Here is a 19,809-nt window from a genome sequence, read left to right on the forward strand (position 1 = left end):
AATTTTGATTGTTATAATCTTACTTTAACAATGTCCATCTCACCTATATACATGTATTGTATATAGGTATTGTATATATACATGTATTGTATATACATGTATTGATTAATTCAAGTTGTCATACTCTCTACAAGAGCATAAGTATATAAATACTTATTTTGCTAAGTATTGAGTTATGTTGAAGTAGCTGGCATTCAATTGGCGTATCAAGTTTCAGGCATTTTGATTGGGTTTTGGAAAGAAAATTCACAAAAAAGTCACTTCTATTGATTTTTTAATGGCTTTACAGGGTGACTGGGGAAATGTAAAGATGTGCTCGACCACCCTTGGATGGTTTTGAATGACCATAGAAAGTGCGAGCCCTCTAACTGAAAAATTGTGGATACGTATAAAGGACACACATGCAGACATTTTGCCGTTTATATATATAGAGCTTACTAGCAGTATCGCCCGGCGTTGCTCGGGTTTGTAAGGGAAATAACTATATAAGCATTTTTAGAGAGTTATAGCCGAAAAATAGCAAAAAAATGCATTAAAAATGGAAAAAAAATTAAGCTAAATTCCTTTTTAAATCTTTGACACATCGTAGATATTTTTAGAGAGTTACTTCCCTTATATAATAGTGAAAAAAATGCATTAAAATGGAAAAATATGATGGTAAATTTTTTTTAAATCGTAGACTCATCGTAGACGCGTGCTAATACCCAGAAGGGCTCGATATGACTCACGACTTTAAGATACCCGCTTTTGGTGAAACTGCACCGCAAAATGTGGGAGTAGTTACGAATCTAAATTGTAAGAGACAGACACACAACTTCAGTTTTATATATAAAGATATAAGCCACGTAGTTATATACACATACTTTGTTATATACACATTCTTAAAAGAAAATGTTATTTTGAACACAACATTTATAAAGAATAAAATATTTTTTGGTTTTTCTTAACCCTTTCGTTACTATATTTCTGACCAAAATACACCCCTTATGTGTTTCAATTATTTTCTAACGTAATCATAAATTTAGTCTGGTTTCATTAAACAACTATAACTTTTTTATTTATCAATATATTAACATGAATTTTGGAAGATAATTTAATGAAATGTTCTCAACCAATTCTATACTATAATTTTTGTCACAAAGGTAGATACAGGTAAATTCAACAATATATAAAATTATTAAAATTTTGTTCAAACATCGTTATAGAAAATGGGTTATTAGCTAATATTCAATTGGGTATACAACAAAATTTTACAATAGAATTTGTTATTCTGGGTAACTTTCTGATACCCATAATAATATTTATGGCAAAATAGGCCTTAATTTCATTTAAGGTTGTGGGAAATAACAAACTATCCTTTCTTTCGCTTTGTTTACGTTTAGCGTAACAGTTCGTTTCCGCCGTAATGATTTCAAATAGGCTCATTCGAAAAAGTAAAAGAAAATAGTCTAAGGCTTTACTCTTCAGGGAAAGTCTGTGGCTTGGTCCAGTTTCTTCAGAAAAATCACCGAAAGAAACAGTTTTTAAATTTTCACTCCATTCAGGTGCCAATTCATTTTCTTTATCGCTGTCGGATTCACTGTTTTCACTTTAATCGTTGCACACTTGCAAAGAGAAAGGAGTAATTAGGGTGATAGATTCAGTGAAACAGTTCACTCCGTTTGTGTGTGTGTGCGTGTGCGTGTGCTGTAGCCCACACTAAGAAAAGCATTTGACATACACACCACAATGTGAGTTTTCTCTAAATTTTGCTTAATTGGGGTTGAAATTTTAAAAAGTGGACCTGGCACGACCCGATGCATTCTACTCTTAAAAATGCTAGGTAAATTGTAATTGAAGAAATCCTATATTGTAGATTTCTATAAGAGACAAAGGGAGGCAGATAAAATCTGCCTTTTATAATAAGAGACTAGCAGTATCGCCCGGCGTTGCTCGGGTTTGTAAGGGAAATAACTATATATGCATTTTTAGAGAGTTATAGCCAAAAAATAGGAAAAAAATGCATTAAAAATGGAAAAAAAATTAAGGTAAATTCCTTTTTAAATCGTTGACACATCGTAGATATTTTTATAGAGTTACTTCCCTTATATAATAGCGAAAAAAATGCATTAAAATGGAAAAATATGATGGTAAATTTTTTAAAATCGTAGACTCATCGTAGACGCGCGCTAATACCCAGAAGGGCTTGATATGACTCACGACTATAAGATACCCGCTTTTGGTTACACTGCACCGCAAAATGTGGGAGTAGTTACGAATCTAAATTGTAGGAGACAGACACACAACATCACTTTTATATATAAAGATATAAGTCACGTAGTTATATACACATACTTTGTTATATACACATTCTTAAAAGAAAATGTTATTTTGAATACAACATTTATAAAGAATAAAATATTTTTTGGTTTTTCTTAACCCTTTCGTTACTATATTTCTGACCAAATTACACCCCTTATGTGTTTCAATTAATTTCTAACGTAATCATAAATTTAGTCTGGTTTCATTAAACAACTATAACTTTTTTATTTATGAATATATTAATCTGATTTTTGGAAGATAATTTAGTGAAATGTTCTCGACTAATTCTATACTATAATTTTTGTCACAAAGTGACTCTAATTGCAGGTAGATACAGGTAAATTCAACAATATATAAAATTATTAAAATTTTGTTCAAACATCGCTATAGAAAATGGGTTATTAGCTAATATTCAATTGGGTATACAACAAAATTTTACGATAGAATTTGTTATTCTGGGTAACTTTCTGATACCCATAATAATATTTATGGCAAAATAGGCCGTAATTTCATTTAAGGTTGTGGGAAATAACAAACTATCCTTTCTTTCGTTTTGTTTACGTTTAGCGTAACGTTTCGTTTCCACCGTAATGATTTCAAATGGGCTCATTCGAAAAAGTAAATAGAAATAGTTTAAGGCTTTACTCTTCTGGGAAAGTCTGTGGCTTGGTGCACTTTCTTCAGAAAAATCACCGAAAGAAACAGTTTTTAAATTTTCACTCCATTCAGGTACCAATTCATTTTCTTAATCGCTGTTGGATTCACTGTTTTCACTTTAATAGCTGCCAACTTGCAAAGACAAAGGAGGAGAAGGGTGATAGCATCAGTGAAACAGTTCGCTCCGTTTGTGTGTGTGTGCGTTTGCGTGTGGTGTAAGCCACACTAAGAAAAACATTTGACATACACACCACAATGTGAGTTTTCTCTAAATTTTGCTTAATTGGGGTTGAAATTTTAAAAAGTGGACCTGGCACGACCCGATGCATTCTACTCTTAAAAATGCTAGGTAAATTGTAATTGAAGAAATCCTATATTGTAGATTTCTATAAGAGACAAAGGGAGGCAGATAAAATCTGCCTTTTATAATAAGAGATTAAGGAAAACTGAGGGAAGTAAATGTGAACAACAGACATGTTTAACATCCTAGAATTTGTGGAAGTAAAACCCACACAGGTAAAGTTACCTCTCCGTATCTAATGCCCTCAGTACATAAATATCTTAATGATGATAAAGATGATCATGTTGTTGTTGTTGTTGTTGTTCTGGTTCTTCTTCTACTTCTCCTCCTCCTCCTTCTTCTTCTTCTTGTTTACGTTCAAATTACTCCCAAGTCGACTTTGCCTTTTATCCTTTCAGGGTCGATAAAGTAAGTAGTCGTTGAGTACTGAGGTCGATGAAATCAACTCATCACCTACCTCAAACTTGCTGCCCTTGTTGCAAAATCATCGTCGTCGTCGTCGTCATCATCATTATTATCATTATTATTATTATTATTATTATTATTATTATTATTATTATTATTATTATTATTATTATTAATATTATTATTATTATTATTATTATTATTATTATTATTATTATTATGCCGAGTAATACTAAGTAAAATTAAGTTCAAATTCTGAAAGTTTTGCCATTTCATCATTTCCATGTGGTATCAGTATCAGTTGATATTTACTCCCTTCCCCGATCTTGCTGGCCTTGTGCCTAAATTTGAAATAATCATTATCATTATAGCAAATGCATATATCGCCTCGGTGGTGTACTATCACCTAACTGTCGTACCTGTCCTAAGACAACCTAGACCAGATTGGAGCGCTTACTTTTTTGATTGTTATGGTCAGAAAAACCAATTGATGCCGGCATTCCCACTGTGGTGGTCTTGGGATGACATCTTTGAGGATGAGGTGCCAAGTCTTAAAGCTGTATCACCTATAGAGATATGTAAATCACAGTGATGATGTGAACAACAGCAGAGAAAATAAGAACGAGCTTTTCTGCAGCATTTCTTGTTGACAGAACTCTAGTTGTGGATCAAACGAAGACCAAAGTTGAGTATTTGGCATCTAGAATATTGCCAGGAACTCATTGAATTGCATTAGCTGCACAAAACTGTTAACGGGAAAACACATCAAGATTTCTCGGGCGTTGGGCTAGTTGAGGGTGTGAGCGATGATGGTTTAGGATTGAATCTAGGCCTTGACAGAAGATCTTCGGGTCGAAGATCATGGACAATTTCTAAAAGTCTTTGGTATAGCAGTACTACAGTGAGACATTGCCTGTTAGAGAATAACTCTTCAGGCATGGAAGATCCAACAGCCGAGCCTGCTTCAGATGCATGCAGGGCGACGAAACCATCTTGCATGCAATAATTCAGTGTCCGTACATTGGAGAAAGAAATAATATCCGACATTCAGCACATCTCGAGAGCCAAGTAATTTGTGGGTATTTGATTGCTCTTCAAGATTGAAGTTCTGGCTGTCAAATACTCTGTGGCTCCTTGTTGGAGCGAAAGACATCTTCTCTATCCATCGTATTAGGAAGGAGGACTGTGAGAGTGAAGATCTCAAGAATTCCACCTGAGTTAAATTTATGGTGGATTTTAGCATGCATCGTAGTGGGAGGGAATAACAGCCGGCTGGAGGTGAAGCGAACCCGTCGTGGAAATTGGTCTGGGATCAGTGTGAAGGTATAACTCTACATTAAACCAGACACAATCCACAAGATCCCAGATCTCTTTGGTATTCTTGGAATAAGAAGTGCTGCATCTTACAGTTGATGTTAGAAGGCCATGGCACCATCTACGTGGAGGTTGGGGGGTTGGCCACTTGAAAGCTTTCTCTTCTAAACAGAAGATAGGGAACAATAGGGCCTACTTATTGTCAATACCAGGTCCCCACAAGCCACAAGTCAGCTATCAGTGAACAACAATAAAGGCTGCAACAACTCTGGAAACAACAGCATCATCAACAAGAACAACAATAAAGGCTGCAACAACTCTGGAAACAACAGCATCATCAACAAGAACAACAAAGTCTGCAAATGCTGGAAGAAACCAAGGAATACAACAACATCAACAATACCAATAACGTGAGTAACAGATGCACCACCACCACCACCCTCAGCAGAAAGAATAATTATAACGTACACCCGACACTCAGGGTGTCCCTTTCAACGAAGCCTGGCCTCTCCTGTCCCCACTCCATCTCCTTTAAGGTCAAATACATACAGACTTGCACCCGGATTCTACAGATACTGATACCTCTGCAACACAAAGTGAAAACGAGGGAGAAACCCCACCTGAAAAAGAAACATAAAAAGCATAAAGTATCATTCCCTTCGCCAACGCATGGCAAAATCCTCGAAAATATGCTCACAACATCCACAAACACACCTACAGCAACGCCAACCTCTCTTGTACTACGATTACCAACACATCCACTGCTATTACAACCATCTCCACCAATACTAGCACCACTGCATCAATTCACAAAAAGAAAACACCCCAAGCAATAACAACTGTAGTGACGTCATATTCCAGTGCGCGCACACGCAATATCATTCTTCAGTGTGCGTGTGCGGAACGTCATTCTTCAGTGTGCGTGTGCGTGGTTGGAGCCTTCTGGAACCTTCTGGAAAGGCATAAGGAAGTTCCCTCATTCACATGCGCTAGAGACTGAAGAATAAATTCTATAGCGTTCCTTAATAGCGTCGGGGACTTGAGACACGGCGATAGAAGAGAAAGGTATATTTTGAAACCTGTGATCAGCCTATTCTCCTGTCCCAGACGCTTAGGATTTAACCTGTTCTATTGCTGCTGAATTGTTGTAAAGCTTACAAACGTTTGAATTCGGCTTTGCTGTGTTGAACTAGGTGGATACCAGCATACCATCGTGTTTCATTGTTGAACCAAGAAAATAAAGAATTATATCTATTTTTAAACTTGCGATTCGTTCCTGACTGATAGTTTCTAGAAACAAAAAGAAAGGAAATTGTGTTGCACCCAAGTTGCACCCCAAAAGTGTAAAGAAGCAACCAGTTCCCTTTACACAACCAATCACAAACACAAAACTTAGTGCTAGTGAGGAGGGCTCTCACAGCATGAAGAAAAGAAATATATATATATATACATTAATATATATATATATATATATACATTAATATATATATATATATATATATATATATATATATATATATATAATAATATATATATATATATATATATATATATACATATATACATTCTTTTTCTCTCCTTGTTTTTTCTGTAGATTATTTCTATTCCTGAGCGTTATGCTAATGCATCTGCTTGTTTTGTACACCACCTGTCTTCGTATTTTGTTTATTTCGTAAACTCTCCCTATCTATATATATATATATATATAGAGGGAGAGAGAGAGAGAGAGAGAGAGAGAGAGAGAGAGAAGAGAGAGAGAGAGAGAGAGAGAGAGAGAGGGTGAGAGGGTAAGTTCATAGGCGCCACCACCGTTCTAGTGACAGAAACATTAATGATAGTGCGTATGACTGTGGAAACATTTAAAAGCATTAGGGAACTCCTAATGTAAAATCTACGGATTGGTAACTCCTAATATAAAAGCCATGAGTAGGCCTTTAACAGGGTTCCCAAAGGAACCCTAAGATATGGAAGTTGAACCACCTGACCTTCAGTGGTACTTGGTGAGTATGTAGGCCTAAGTTTTTCTTCAAGCTCTTTCCGATCATCATGGTGGGCTTAAGAGTGAGTTGTACAAATGTTCATGACTTGTGGTCGCCCTGGAAGCAAGGTTATCTGCTCAACGACCTCAGGTTACTAACTACGGATGTGAAGGCCGTCAGCGAAACCAGGACTTCTGACGCAGCGATCTAACACCTATTTTCAACAATTTTAAGATTTACGCATCTTTTGGCTTGGAATGGGAAAAGGAGCGGCAGTGCTGTTTAGCAAAGGCCTGCATTTCGAGGTATGGCAGATCCTCCTGGGCCCGGATGGTAAGTTGATGGCCCTAGATGTAAGCAATAGCGAAGGTAGTGTTTTTAGATTAGTCGCTCTGTACATCCCAACTGTTTCACTAATGGTAACCACATCTAAATCAAGAAACCTGAGATCGTTGAGTAAGTGTCCTTGCTTCCAAGCTGATCCCAAGCCACGCACATTCACGCCCCAACTCTCATCATAGTCGTGCTAGTTGCAGAAAAAAAAGAGGTCGCTCACCTTGATTTTTGAGAATCCAGAGAGTTTCGGGCCTCTCTATTGGCAAATGTTTTTTAAAAGGCCCTCCCAAAAGCCTTTTGTCAATTGATTTTTAAAAATCCCACACTAATTAGGAATTTTTCGCTGAGTGTTTTTAAATGTCTGAGGACATTTTAACTAATAATCTGTCCTTCGGAGTTTGAAGATGAAATCCTTAAATTCCTTTCCCTGTGTCGTAGTTTTGATTTTATTTTCCTTTACAAAATCCATCAATTCACTGTTGCATTTGTTCACAAAGTGAAATTGATGGATACATTTCACCTAAAATTGAAAGTATTTTCTTGTTTTTGCAGTTTCATTATTGGCTGTTTCTATGTTTTCAAGTTATTGTTGAAGATGCTCCTGTTTTTGTAAAAGTTGTCGTTGTTATTTTTGTTGGAGTGGTTGCGAATTGGGTTGCAGTAGTGGTGTTTGACTTTCGTCTTGCTGTGTTCTTGAGCAGGTGTATGTACTTCCCTCCCCTTTCGTCTCTTCTTTTTTTTTGTGTTAATGATACATTATTCGGTCTGCTCTTCTCTCTCCATATCATTGCTGTTGATGTTGGTTCGGGAGGCAGGACGTCCAGGTGAAGCTTGATTTCCGTGGTAGCCGGGAGTAGACTTCTTTGTATTGGTGTGGGCGAAGGAATCTTGAGCTCGTCTCCATGATTTTGTGTTTGTGGTGTTGGTAGCAGTGAGAGTTTTGTTTTCCTTGCTTGAGGGCCGAAAAACTTTAAATGAGTCATAAATATGGCATCTTGGTTTTCTACCCTCCATTAACACTGACAGGTGAGTACCATCCGGGAGGCCTATTAGGTTAGGTAGCTCGTCGATATAGGTTTGCATACATTGTAATGTTAGTTTCATACCTATACAGGACCAGTTTTGTTGAGGTATTTTCTTTACCACCAAGATAGTCACGTTGTCTTCCTCTATACTTGCCAAGACAGCGGCCACTAACCATCTGGCGACATATCCATCTGGCTACACATCCCTCTGGCGATGGATATTTCTGGCGATATTTCACGTTCATCACCACAACTTTAGCAAGGTGTTAGCTGCAATAGCTTCAATCGTCCCAAATTTCTTTCCTCGGATGATGTGGGTCTTCTATTGTCACACGCATTCAAAGCATTTCTGGATTTAGCTGTCAGAAACATTTTTCATTCGGAGCGATTTTACTCCAATGCAGCAGTATGTAACCGAGTATCTTAAGATGTTTCCGATCACGTCGAGTGGAGAGTTTTGGGCAACTTCTCTTCTATTTCTTTGAACGATTTTTTGGGCCAATTTCAATTCTTCTTCGTCGATGGGGAAATCTTCAAGATTTCTCGTAGCATTTACAAAAAAAAAATAAATAAAATAAAAAAAATCCCAATTCCAGGATCCCTTGCTGCTTTAGCGGCTGCAGCGGAGACTGTTGTGGCGTCTATGGCGGTAGTGATGTTCACGTTTCCTTTAAAATTTTCTTTGTTTATCTTTCCTTCTTTAACTTTCACTTCGTTATTATCGGTATTGCTGTCGACGTTGTTGTTGTCGTCATCGTCTCCATACGTTTTCTTTAATTGCTACTTCACTGTTTCAGCATTGTTTAGAGACGAAAATATATTCAACTCGGTTTTCTTTTTCGCTGGCACGGTGGTCACATACTGTAGTCAATGGTATGCCAGTATTCTCTTTTTTCTCCGACAAGGAACGCATCCCGTCTTCGAACATTATAATGACTTCTTTATCAGCCATGTTTCAATATATATGTAAAATAAGAAAATATTTGTCTTCTCCATTAGTTGGCGGAAAAAAAAAAATTGATGCGCATCTCCCGCAAAACAGAATGCATTACTAAGCAAAAAAACTATTCGCGCAGTCCAGGCAATGTCAGAAACAAGGTGGTGATAAAAGAAACGAAAGAACGGTGCCTTAGAATTCCGAAAAAATTATTATTATTATTATTATTATTATTATTATTATTATTATTATTATTAAAATAATAATAATAATAATAATAATAATAATAATGATTATAATAATAATAATAATAATAATAATAATAATAATAATAATAATAATAATAATAATAATAATAATAATAATAATAATAATGATTGTGTACAGTGCTCAGGTGCACTACAACTCATCTAAAGTGTATATACAATCAGGTGTAGTTTCGGCGGATTTCGGAAAGCATGAGGGCCTTAAAGGATGTAGTGTCATGGCAGTCAACAACTGACGCAGGCAGTTTATTCCATGCTTCAGCAACTCTGAGCGTGAAAAAACGTTCCCGAAAGTCATGGTAGCTGTGTTGTTTTCTGACTTTGTAGGCATGTCCACATGTGTTAGACACATGGAGATCAAGAAGGCGTTCAGTGTTGTTGTTGGTGAGGTGGTTGATAACTTTGTGGGTGCTTATCAAGTCCGTCACCAGACGCCGGAGCTTCAGTGAATCCATGCCCAGGGAAACAAGGCGCTCAGAATATGGTAGGTGTCTGATGGAGGGTATGCGTTTGGTTGCACGTCTCTGGACAGATTCCAGGAGGTCAATGTTCTGAGCAAGATAGGGGTTCCAAACTGATGATGCGAATTCCAAGTGTGGTCGTACCATAGCTGTATACAGTTTTAAATAGATGGCTGGAGAGTGGCTAAGAAAAGTCTTGCTGAATGATGCCAAGACACCCTCGGCCTTCTCGACAATTTTAGAGATATGCTTTGTCCAACGCAAATCACTGCTGACAGTGATGCCTAGGTCACGCTCGCAGGAGGATTTCTTGATATCAGTGTTGTGGAGGGAGTATGTGGACGCAGGGTTTTTTCTCCCAAAATGCATGGTGGTACACTTGTCCACAGCCAGTTTCAGTTGCCAGTCTGTGATCCATTGCTGCATTGTGTCTAGGTCTGATTGCAGGAAAGAGTTGTAGACATCAGGATCTGTCCTCTTGATTTCAAGGTACAGCTTGATGTCGTCTGCATATTTCAATATTGTGGCATTCTTTAAATTGGCATCTATGTCATTAATGTATGCCACAAACAAGAGGGGACCAAGGACAGATCCCTGTGGTACACCCGATGACATCTCATATGGTGTAGAATGCTGTCCTAGAACTGTGACTACCTCCTTTCGGCTAAGAATGAAGGATTTCAACCAGTTAAAAAGGTCATCCCTCACACCCATTGCAGAGAGTTTCACCATAAGCCTTTTGTGTGGCACAGAGTTGAAAGCCTTAGCAAAGTCAAGGTAGACAACATCCACCCATGAGCCACTGTCAGTGATCTGAGTAATGTCCTCAAGGAACTCGACAAGCTGATCACTGCAGCTTGTGTCAGGGACAAATCCATATTGTGAGGGTCGGATGAGACTGTGAGAGCTCCAGAAGTTCCAGAGTGTTTCTCTGACACACGATTCCATCAGTTTTGCAATACAGCTAGTGAGACTGACTGGGGGATAGTTGACAGGTGATGTGCGGTCGCCCTTTTTGAACAGAGGAATGACACTGGCAGTTTTCCACTGCTCCGGAGTAGCACCATTGTTGAGACAGTACTGGAAGAAAATAGAAAGCTGGTATAAAAGGAAGTACCTGCCACGTTTGAGAAGCAGGTATGTAACTCCATCAAGACCAGGGGAGGCATAGTTGCACTTATTTTGAAGGTGACGTCGCAGCATTGCAGGTGTAAATTCCATAGTTGTTATGGAATTTGCTGTTAGTGATGGTGAAGATGGTACATTTTGACTTTCAACAGTGAATATGTTTGAATAGCACTCGGCAATGAGTTCTGCGCATTCCTTGGGGTCGTCAGTGATCTGATTTGTGTGAGGGTTGCGAAGAGGGCCCACTGGAGAGTGAGGTCTCTGCTTTGAATGCACATATATCCAGAAAACCTTGCTGTCAGGATTGGCTGCTATGCACTGTTCAAATTCAAGCACTACTACAACTTACTGAGCTTCGAGGTACCGTGTCTCCTTAGTAGGGCGGCCATAAAAATTATACTTACTACTACTACTACACATTTTAACATCATGACCTACTCCTTGGCTGCCTTTAGAAGTAACCACTCTGTCGCATTCCGGATCGTCTCTGCTCTGAGTATAAATTACCCCGTATCTTCCACCAGTTTTTGAATTCCTTCTCCTGCTGCTGCTGCTACTGGTACTACTACTACTACTACTACTACTACTACTACTACTACTACTACTACTACTATACTACTACTACTACTACGTTAACATTTTGTAGAATATGTTTCAAAGTTAATAATTCCTGGGTGTTTTCTTACAAGAATACTATAGCTGTTGGAATTTATATTCTCACTCAATCTTAAAGTGCAAACACGACTATGAAGACATTAAAGATTCATTTTCAGTCGTAGGTTTCATACTTCAAAAAATTTGGGAGATATCAGTATCAGTCAATTAAACCAATTCCGGTATTGGTAAATTTTTTTTAATATTATTAATTCTGGAAGGATGGAAAGTGGAGTTAATGTCAACAGAATTTGAACTTTAGACTTAAATGGCCAAAGCGAAATACTGCAAGGATTTTGCAATACACTGTAACAATTCTTTAAATTTAGTATCTTTTTTCTGTGTCAGTAATATACTTCACAGGTAATTTCATTGCACTACATTCCTGACATAAAAAATGACTTTCCCAATATAATGAATGCCAATAGACGCAGAAGAGGCAGAGGTGTTAAAACATCGAATAGGGTACCTTGCAGTATTTCTTAAGAATATTTGTACAGTGATTTCAAATACCACTGATGTCAATTTTTCCTTTCATCCTTTTGGCGTCAAGAACATAGAACTAATCCAATATTTTTTTTCCTTCTTGAAAAAATCGGCTCTTAGTGGGAGATAGGATACACAAAGTTTAAAATGATGAAGATGTGCATGTATTAAATCTAGTCATATTTAATTAAATTTTCAAACAGAATCGAAACAAAAACAGCTACTTAACACATCTTTATGAGATGTATACATACCTTATTTCTTCTTCAATCAATTTGTTTTTACATGTAATGCTAGTAAATAAAGGAAGTACTTTATATTAAGTACATTATCTTGTCTTTTCTGCTTTAAAATATTGTATTATTGTCGTGGCACATCTAATTACACCTCGAGGTACATCATGGTATTGCAACGCCCAGTGTGGGTATTATTACAAGAGTATTAAAATTTGTAAAATAGAGAAGTTCATATATAGTAAAGAAAAGTAAATTTGGACATCAGAGAAGGTCAGTTTCCGAAGAAATAAAATATCTCTCCTAATTTCGCTGTCAAATTGGAGATAATGGATTAATCAACAAAGAGTTAATGACAGAGATTAGAAGATAGTTTAATCCACCAAGTCTTTGGAAGAAAAGGATCGGATTTCTGAAGTCTGAGTGTCTGACTTGTAGAGCGGACAGTTTATAAGCAGACATATGCGATTTTGTTGAGTAGTACTTAACAGGGGCAACTATTGGTATAGTAGTTACTCAAAATATATGTTTAGATAAGAGTAAAGATTTTAAAAATATTTAAGCCATGAAATATAAGAGAAATTCAGTATAGTTACCACAAAGGTCCGAACTCTACCCATTCCTTTTAATCTTAAACTGCACATAACTTCCAATAACAGATATGCATCACTATCATATGTTACTTTCATTCCTCATTCTAAGTTAGCCCTAAAAATTAAATCACTCCAAACCTAGCGAAGAACAAATTGTGTTGGTACAGCAAAATCTAACCCTTACAATCTCTATAACTCCGTTAGCAAACATTTGCATATACAACGCCTTCACAACTACTGCAATATCAACCTCTCATACTCCTTCAAACATATCTGTTACACAGCCCAACACTGCTACAACACCAAAGGACCACGAAAGAAATTTTGTAGGATTGATTGATTTGTTAAAAATAGCAGCCAAATGCCATTCAAATTGCATTCTCCATCTTAAAAAGATATTTTACACTTAAAACCAACAGCGAATGACGGAATACCTTAGATATCTGATCAAGGCTAACAGTGGTCGAAGCAACAACAATTTCAACACTATTCTGAAAAGAATATCCATCTAAGGAAACACACACACACACACACACAATCCTGACCTGCAAGAAATAGTAGCCAAATCTTCCTCAAATCACACACTACCCTCGTATACAAAGAAAGAATACATAAGATAATTTAGCTATTCAGATACTGTATACACTCTCTGAAAATAAGCTGGGTGGTCATTGTTTTGGGGCCAAACAACTCCAAGAACCACCTTAAGCGCTCTCTAGATTTCACATTTGTCCTCGAGGAGTTCATCACTTGAACCGACAAGCATACAAAAATAGACTGGGCAAAAAAAGAATCACATGTCCCAACTGACAATAATTCATATTCAGGATGTATTAGTGCGAAGGCCCACCAAGTGGTGAAGGCTTCGTATATCAAGTGTAATAGATCTGTGACTTGCACTTACTCTTTCGATCAACTATTATAGATATGCTCATCGTATCTGATTTTAAACTGAACTCCGCAAAAACAGAAACAGCATTTGATAAATGGCATCGTAAGGAAATCCTTCACATAATTCTTTCGGTAGCTTTTAACTTGTCTCTTCTAATTCTTAATTCATGTAGTCAGTAAAGTGTATCTGATATTTTAAACTTTAACAGAGTCTGTTTAACATCAAATCTGGTGGATATTAAAAGAAATTGTTCTTTTCAGAGTGTTCTCCTGGAAAGTATGGTTCTGGCTGTAATGAGGAATGCAACTGTCGAGATAAGGACGTGTGCGACAGAGTCACTGGAATATGCCCACATGGATGTCCACCTGGTTTCACGTCAGGCACTTGTAAAGAAGGTTAGTAACGTTTGCTTTCTGTTGTCATTGTGTATTGCAATTGTTGTTCTTTTTAGTTATGTATTCTGAGATGCTAATACAAGATATAGCAAAGATTACCAACAAGGGTGACAGTACTGTGTGTGACATGGAACAGTGTACTAACAATGTACTTGCTTTTTCAGCAAAATATAAAAACAAGGGAGACAACAAGATATACAAACTAGAGAAACAACAGCCTAAGCTAACAACATAACAAAGTATACTAACAAGGGGTACAGCAAGGGGTACATCACAGGGAACGGCAACTTGTGATGACAAGGGAAGTAATAACATGTATTGTCAACGTTGACTACATAGTATACTAACATGGGCGAAGAACGTGTGCTAACAGGGAAGATAACAAAGTATGCAAGAGTCGCACAGCGTGTACTAAGGAGGGAGATGGCAGAAGATTGTGTGCCTGAAGACATCTAACTAATTGCTTGAAATAGTCATCTGTCTTATACATTTTTAGATTTCTGTTGGTTAAAGTTTTTGACTTTACAAAGTTTTGGGTTGGTTGATTTATTAAGAAGCTAGTTTAGCTTGTTTAAGGTTTGATTTCGATGCAAAAAAAGTTTGGCAAATATCTTCTGTGAAAGTCCTGGTTTGATTCAAGACTTGTGAATGAAACAAACCATCTGGAAGCTTCAGGAAAACTCTGTGAAATTTGCAAGAGAATATGGTTCTGTCTTGAATTGGCGTTGACTATGATGCCAGTAATATTGTGTTACTGATATTTAAAAGGCAACAATAAATTTGTAAGTTAAAACGTGTTTCTTCTGTTATTTTTTTCAGTATGCCCTAAAGGCACATTTGGAGATAAATGTCATAAACAGTGTCATTGTAATGATGACAGTTGCAACCCAGCATATGGTCATTGTGCTCATGGATGTGTTGCTGGATATCGGGGTAAAAGCTGTCAAGAATGTGAGTATGAAACAACTGATTATACCATTGGAATTATGAAGTAATTTCAAAGTGAATATATTTAGTTCAAATCACTTATGGACGAATTTTATGTTAGGACTTCACCTGCCAGAATTTATCTGGCCTTCTGTGATTGGCCTAGTGTAATTCTTTTCCTCATTTGACTGAAAATTACCCCGCCAACCTACTCTCTTGAGGATTTTCTTTTCAAGTATATTTTTTGTTTCGCTTTCTAATTTGTCCTTGCGAAATCGACTCTTTTGTTGTTCCTGTAACAATAAAAGATATTATTTGACTTAGGTTCGTTCTTATTCTTGCTAGAATTTATGTGGGTAATGGGTTACTACCAGTAACTTTATATATCCTCAAGCTTTCGTTAATCTTTCAAGTGCTGAAAACCCTTCTGATAATTTTTCCTGTCCATAAGAGGCAAACTCTCTGTGGAAGCTCTTCAGGACATTCTATTCCAATCTCTCCCAACCATTCATCTATATCCTTACTCCCAGATCCTAATGCACCAATTATTGCAGGAACAACCTTTACATATTTCATGCTCCAAAATCTCGCAAATGCAAATTTTAAAGGATTGGATTTTAAAATGTTTTTCTTCTTTCTTAACAATCCTGGAATCGAACAGACACGATGGATCAATTAGTAAGCAACTTCGCCTTTCCTTGTCTATTATTGTTATATCTGGTTTATTGTTTCCTAGCTTCCTATCTGTTTGAATGGGAAAATCCCATAAAATCTTGCTTTCTCCGACTCAAGCACCCTCTCAACCCAATGGTGATACCAAGTACTTTGAGCTTCAAATCCCCATTTCTGATGAAGCGCCCAGTGAAAAACTTGCAATACTTGGTCATGTCTCCATTTCGTATATTCTGTATGAGCCAACCTGGGATATTCTGCAACAATGTGCACCATTGTTTTATCTCAAATACCTCACACTTTACATTTTGCTGACACCTCCCCATACACATATTTTTTCAAATTATTTGTTTTTATTGCTTTATCTTCAGCTGTTTTAACAAGGCACTCTGTTTCTTTTTTTAAATGCCCTTTTGTTTTTAATGAAGCCCAGATTTTTGTTTCACGTACATCTTCAGTGGCTTTCAAATACTGACCATGCAGATTTTTTTTTCAATCTGTTTATAATGCTCTCTTTGAATATCATTTTCGTCTTTTCCTCCTATTTCCACATTTGACCACCTGCTCTCTATTCACTGCCTTTAGTATTTTCTGTGTGTTGTTCTATAGTAGCCTACTATATTTTAGCAGGCTTTGTCTGTGTTCTTTCAAGACCATACTTCTCATGCAATCTCTAGTGAACAAACTTAGCCCTGTTATCGTGCCTCTTTTTGTATTCCTTTTGGATTAGTTTGCTAAATTCACTCACAATATGTGAGATTATTTCGTTTTTTTGATACCATAAACCCACAAAGGAGCGATTCATTGTTCTTGTCTATTTGGACCTTGGAGTAATTATTTCTCAGGGTTTGTTCCTGGGTACTACATATCAATGCCTATGTGCATCTCTGCTGTTCCACTGGCAGCTTGTCAGTTATTTTCAGCATGTCAAAAGCACAGTTAGTTACATTCCTGACATCAACTTCCAAATCAGTAGTAAGTAGGAGAATGGCCGGTAATTTTCCACTGCATTACATTTACTGGAGTCGTCTTTGGTAAAAAGCTATTTTCCCTGTGGTAATGCATTTTGGGATTTATACCCTGTTGTTGATCATTTTATCCATTTGCATATCTATTCTTTTGTATAATTCTGGGAAATTTTCCAGCCATTACCTTTGAACCCCATCCGGGCCAGGACACTTCCAGTTTGAAATCATTGTTGTCTTCTCGGTCACCATTTCAGTTGATATTCGTATACTGCTCTGTTCCATTTAAATTTTCTCGGATCTTAATTCCTTCAAGCATCTTTCTGATGATTTCTTCCATTATCTCAGATGTTACTCTAAAAACTCCTACTTTCTTCAGCGTTCGGTTTCTCATTGCTGCTAACCTCTCCATCTGCTGATAAACCATTTTCTGATCCGGCTGGAACAATATATTGATTTTATGTTGTTAAATTCTGTGGTCAGATCCCTTGATTTTTGTAGCTCTGCAGGGCTATATTCAATCCCTTTTTCGTGATACTAAACCTACGTTCTAGTTTTGATATTTCTCCATTTTGATTTACCTTGTTTCTTTCTTTTCAGAGTGTTGATATGCTTTCGTGATTCATTCATTGATTACATTATCCTTCTTTTCTTCCAAGGCTCTTTTGTCTCATTTCCTCTTTTACGATTTGGTTTGAGGGTTACTTTTCTTCTTATATAGATGATACTAGTTTTAACCAATCTACCTGTAGCATTTATATTATCTTTCTTAGTTACTTTCAGTATTTTATTCATCTTCCGAGTCAACCCGCTGAGCAAAATTATACCACTTTCTTGAATTCATTTACTTCTATGTTCAAATTTTTCTGAATGATACTAGTGATATCTTCAATCATTACTCTATCCTCGTCGCTCAATCCTTCGATATTCTCAAAACTTAAGCCAGCACCATTCTCCAGAGCAACTTCATTCAATACAACTCGTCAACATTTTCTGTAACAATACAACTTCACTCACAGTGTTTTCGATCGTCCCCGTCTTCTTAATCTCATCAAACTCTAATGCTGTTAACCATTCTTTCTTCCTTATTATCCTTGCTTGGTCATGTAGACTCTCTCTGAAATATCTAAGTTGAGCATCTCCATCCAAATGCCACGCATTCTCTTTCTGTATCCTTTTATAGGTTTCCCTTCATCATCAACAGGTCTGCTAAAAAAATAACATTCTATGGCAGCTATTTTCATCACCTTAGACCATTTTGTCTTGGCAACCATATAATGAAGACCGGGCCTGTGCTACTCACCCACAAGGCAAGAGCCCGTCACCTGAAGTTTCGTCCACATTTAAGCCGTTGTTTGTATTAATACTTTTATCCGTTACTCTCATAAAAAGGAAAGTGATTTAACAACCACCAGTATTTTCATTCGAGACACTTTCTCTAGAGGGTTTGTATCAAAAAAATCATCGGGGCCTCTCTACCCTTTAAAAGTTTAAGTAAGCAATCTTGCATTGTACACCAACCCAGTACTCTGAGCGGTAATGATCTAATCGGATGCACAACTAATGAAAAGTTGCTGTGTAGGTGACCGCTGACTCCCCTGAGTTCATCTACTCTTCAACAGGCCTTGTATTTCATCCTGAAGGGTTAGCAAATAGAAAGAAAAATACACTCTCCACAGAGCAGGTTCTGTGGAGTTGCTGGTTTAGTCGCCAACGATTCGACACTTGTGATTCAGTTGAGATAACAAAAACAACAACAACAATTATCTTTTCTAGTAAAGGCACAAGGCCTGAAGTTTTGGGGAGGGGACTAGTCGAATACATCGACCCCAGTGTTCCGCTGGTTCTTAATTTATCAACCCTGAAAGCAGGAAAGGCAAAGTCGATCTCGATGGAATTTGAACTCAGAATGTAACGATGGGTGAAATACTATTAAGCATTTCGTCCAATGTGCTAACGACTCTACCAGCTAGCCGCCTTAACAAAAATTCCCAGGAGTGAAAATGTCAAATATAAAAATATAAAACATTGGAATGAACAAGAATGACACTAAACACTGTACACGAGGGTAGATGTGGACTATCGGAGCCTTGAGTAGCAACTCACCTAGTGATGGTGTCACAATAAAAATACTGGTGGTTGCACAATCTTACAAATGGTACTTCTAAATGAGTGATGTCAAAATTAAATAGTAACCACAACTGCACTAACAGGACTGGAAATGTAAAAGGTAAAGATGTCGCGCTCGGCAGGCAGGGAGTATCTGGTCAAGTTCTGGCAGATTGTCATCAAGCTATTGGTCAGGACCAAAGTCGCAGTCAAAAGTGCAAAGTAAAAAGAATGAAATGGGGGAAAAGAAGTAAACTAAATAGTAATCGAATACTGGCTGAGAAGTGAGCCAAATAAAAGAGGCTTCATGAATCAAATGAAGAGAATATGGGATGAAGAAAGGAGGCTTTGAAGCATCCGCCCTGTGACTGATAGACTAAATAAGAGTAATATGTGGGGACGACTGGGTTATGGCAGTAGAGATTGAAGAAATTCAGAGAAACATAATAATAAATTAGCAGAAGGAGAGTGAAACAACGGTAGCAGAGAGCGGTAATGAAAGGGTAAAACAGGAAGAATATGAAACGGATGGAAGTATTGACACAAAAAAAAGCCAAATTAATAAAAAAAATGATGATAAATGCAAAGGTTTCGAATAGCATAGACTGTTCCAATAAAATAGAAGGCATCTATATGAGGAAACAGAGGGACGCCAACACTAAGAACTGACTTGAGATGCGGAAGAAAGTAAAGAATTTGGAGGAAGACTGTAGAAAAAGCCGGCGAGATATAAAGAAAGTGCGGAGTGGCTAACAAAAGTAGAAAGGGTGTTT

At 37.2% G+C, this 19,809-nt stretch overlaps 1 protein-coding gene across 1 annotated transcript in view; it reads left to right on the forward strand.

Moving 5' to 3' along the window:
* LOC118766126 (multiple epidermal growth factor-like domains protein 10) overlaps positions 1-15,358 on the forward strand; it is a 39,386-nt gene extending 24,028 nt beyond the window's left edge. Inside the window, exons 7-8 of the mRNA XM_036509406.1 lie at positions 14,229-14,363; positions 15,183-15,358. Coding sequence (XP_036365299.1) covers positions 14,229-14,363; positions 15,183-15,358 — 311 coding nt within the window. The remainder of the gene's footprint in view (positions 1-14,228; positions 14,364-15,182) is intronic.
* The last annotated feature ends 4,451 nt before the right edge of the window (positions 15,359-19,809 follow it).

The sequence above is a fragment of the Octopus sinensis genome, linkage group LG14 (assembly GCF_006345805.1).
Source record: "Octopus sinensis linkage group LG14, ASM634580v1, whole genome shotgun sequence".
Lineage (NCBI taxonomy): Eukaryota > Metazoa > Mollusca > Cephalopoda > Octopoda > Octopodidae > Octopus > Octopus sinensis.